The sequence below is a fragment of the Eleutherodactylus coqui genome, chromosome 8 (genome assembly GCF_035609145.1).
Source record: "Eleutherodactylus coqui strain aEleCoq1 chromosome 8, aEleCoq1.hap1, whole genome shotgun sequence".
NCBI lineage: Eukaryota > Metazoa > Chordata > Amphibia > Anura > Eleutherodactylidae > Eleutherodactylus > Eleutherodactylus coqui.
In genome coordinates, this window is record NC_089844.1 from 175599624 (window position 1) to 175602670 (window position 3047).

Here is a 3047-nt window from a genome sequence, read left to right on the forward strand (position 1 = left end):
TACCGCCAACCATGCACGGTCCGGCTCATCAAAAATACCTCGAAGTTCCCAAAAAAACAAAACAACTGACTACAGGCATGCCGAACTCTCGGATAAGGAGTAGGCCCATGTCTGGGGGCCTTACCTTACTTTACTTACCCCAAAGTAAGGACATAATCAATCCAACTTTCTGGGATACTGAGACGGAGGAGCGGGGCCCCATCCGAAAATACAATCTACATGCCTGCTGAAAAACAAAAAACTTGCTTTTTTCCCCTGAAAATACCTCAGGAAGTGGAAACTTGGGCTCAGGAATAGAACGGGCGGTAGAAACATGCACTAACTCCCGCTGCTCCTGGGCCACCATACGACCGGACAGGTCTTGGATCATGACTACTAAATCCTGCAACTGACTTGTGAGGGTACTCATGGCCTCCATTGGAGGGTAAAAACAAAACCCCGCTGGGCAATTTTAAGGGACAGTTATTATGTTACGGTATACTGCCCTTGATACGCCAGCCCAGGTTGCCCTGATCTCACCCACAACCCCTGTCCCTGCCTACTTGCCTCCACTCCTGGCTAACCCAAGGCGGGCAACTGGGTGGCGTTCCATACTCTCTCTTGGGGCTGAAAAAGGGACGCTGGCGTACCTGGATGGAAAGGGTAGAATACTGATAGAAAAGGCAGATGTAAATAACCAACATGAACAATACTAAGCAGAACTGAGGCAGATAAAAAACCTGGCAGATAATAGCAAAGTATAGCAGACAAGATGACAGGAGCAGGAGACCAACCGAAGCAGACTAGCTAGCACACTGAGGGAAACCAATAACTGGCAGTGATTCCCTGTCTCTGCCAGACCTTTAAACAAAAGCCTCCGCCCAGGGGCAGAGAGAGGGAGACAGCCAACTCCCAACAAAACATAATAAAAGGGAGCTCGTGCACGGCAGCTTCACTCACAGGTGCGCGCACCACCAGCACCATGCCGCCCACACCCGCCAGGCACCCAGGGCCCCTGCACCTGGACAACAAGCTGGGGGAACGCGCCCCGACCGCAGGACCCCGCACACCGCCGCCCGTTGAGGGCCAGCAAGCGCCACATGGTAACATCTGTTATATCTGTACCACATCAAAACAAACAATATTAAAAATGAGGGGGGGGGGGCTTTTGATCAGTCCAATGCAGCATATTTCCAACTTCAGTGGTTGATAGTTGTAGAAATTCCAATGCTGCCTGCCGTGTGGCTCAAGCCAATGCTACTCAGATACCATGGGGATTATAAAGCTTTTACTTATTATATTTATAAGAAGATAGATTTATGTAACTCTTTCACTCATTCAAACAAGAATTGGTTTTTCTAAAAGGACCCAAACTCTTCTCTAGGGAAACAGATCACATTCCAACACTGGAGGCTGTGCCCCCATAATGTGAGCTTGCTGCCCATTCCTCTCTCTCTAATGGGTCTGTCAAACAAGCAAAAAAGTCCTATCCTGTAATCTACAGTAACTTTGCTTTGAAGTTTGTATTTTATTAGTGTGGAAAATTTTAGCAGATGGAAACTATCGTGAGGGGAAATAAACAAATATGAGTTGATGGAAGAACACCCTGATCAGATATCCTGTATCTGTAAACCACATGGCAGGTATTTGCATGGACATGGACATTGACTTGCAGTAATTCTTCCCTGTAAATTTAAGGTTTTTATTTGTTAACGACAGATCAATAACTGAAAAATCATGGGGTCAGCACTAAATATTGCTGTGGATATTATTGTGGGCGTCACTGGGGTCAGCGGGACCTTTCTTAACACCATTATTGTTGTGCTGAACTTCAGCTTCTGGAGAGACGTCACCACCACCGAGAGTTACAATAAAATTCTCTTTTTTATTGGGCTCATCAACCTCCTCTTACAAGGACAGATTATGTTTAATGCCATTTTTCAGTCTTTTGACTTCTATGTTTCAAGCAACAATCTTCTCTTATATATGATTACTCTCGGGTTCACACTCATCAGCACCAATATTTGGAACACTACCTGGCTCTCCATATTCTGCTGTGTTCGGCTGGTTAATTGTTCCCACATTTTTTTTGTCAAGATACAGGTGAAGTTCTTCTCTTCTCTTCCACTTCTCTTAGTTGGCTCAGTCTTGCTCTGTGCTATTACTAATTTACCCCTATTGCTGACAAATATTAGGGATATTCCTCTAAATACAACTGACTTCTCAGAGTCTAATTTTAGATTTATTGTGAACTATTACTGTATTACCCTCAGCTCACTTTTTGGCTTTATTATTCCCTTCTTTATGACTTTTGTCTCTATCGGGCTCAGTGTCACTACTTTACTAAGACACATAAGGAGAATGGGGAGCAGTGACTCCCATCTGACATCCGTCCAGCTGCAGGGACATTACCGAGCAGTCAGGACAATGGTCATACGTGTATTTTTAGACTTTTTATTCTTTTTCTCAACATTCCTTGGAATTTCTTTCCCATTTATTCTTGATTCAATCACAAGGTTTGTCGTGCAGATAATTTTCCTGACCTACCCAACTTGTCAAGCTTTCATTTTAATTTTTGGAAATCCCAAATTAAAGGGTGCAGTTTATGGTCTTTTTAAAGCATTAAGGTAACCTCTGAATGTGTTATGCACTACAACAACGCTGCATATATGATTATAGTCATTATGTCTTCATTCGCCTCTCCCAAATGTGTAGCAGGCCTAAGTAATGTGTGTCATGATTTACTATAGTACATTAAAGGCATTGGTCTTCTTCCCATAAGATAGGGGATAAATATCCGATCACTGGGGGTCTAACTTCCAAGAACTCCGGTGACCACAAGACAAGTACATTCAACTGCCGCCATCGATTCACTTCTATGGAACTAGCACAAATCCATCATCTCGGAATTCTCCCTTTGTCCTATACAAGTAAATTGAAAAAAGTTTAGTACTGCGTTAGCCAGTAGAGCAAAGTGTGATTGTTCTCAGTAGGAGAAACCGAGTAATCTTGTAGATATGATAACTTTTAATGGCTACCAAAAATACATGATGTTACAGCAAGCTTTC

General features: G+C 43.5%; 1 protein-coding gene across 1 annotated transcript; it reads left to right on the forward strand.

Moving 5' to 3' along the window:
* The first annotated feature begins 1716 nt into the window (after nucleotides 1-1716).
* Nucleotides 1717-2610, forward strand: LOC136578033 (taste receptor type 2 member 4-like). Its single transcript, XM_066577940.1, has one exon. The coding sequence runs from the start codon at nucleotides 1717-1719 to the stop codon at nucleotides 2608-2610; it is 894 nt and encodes a 297-aa protein (XP_066434037.1).
* Nucleotides 2611-3047: the final 437 nt, after the last annotated feature.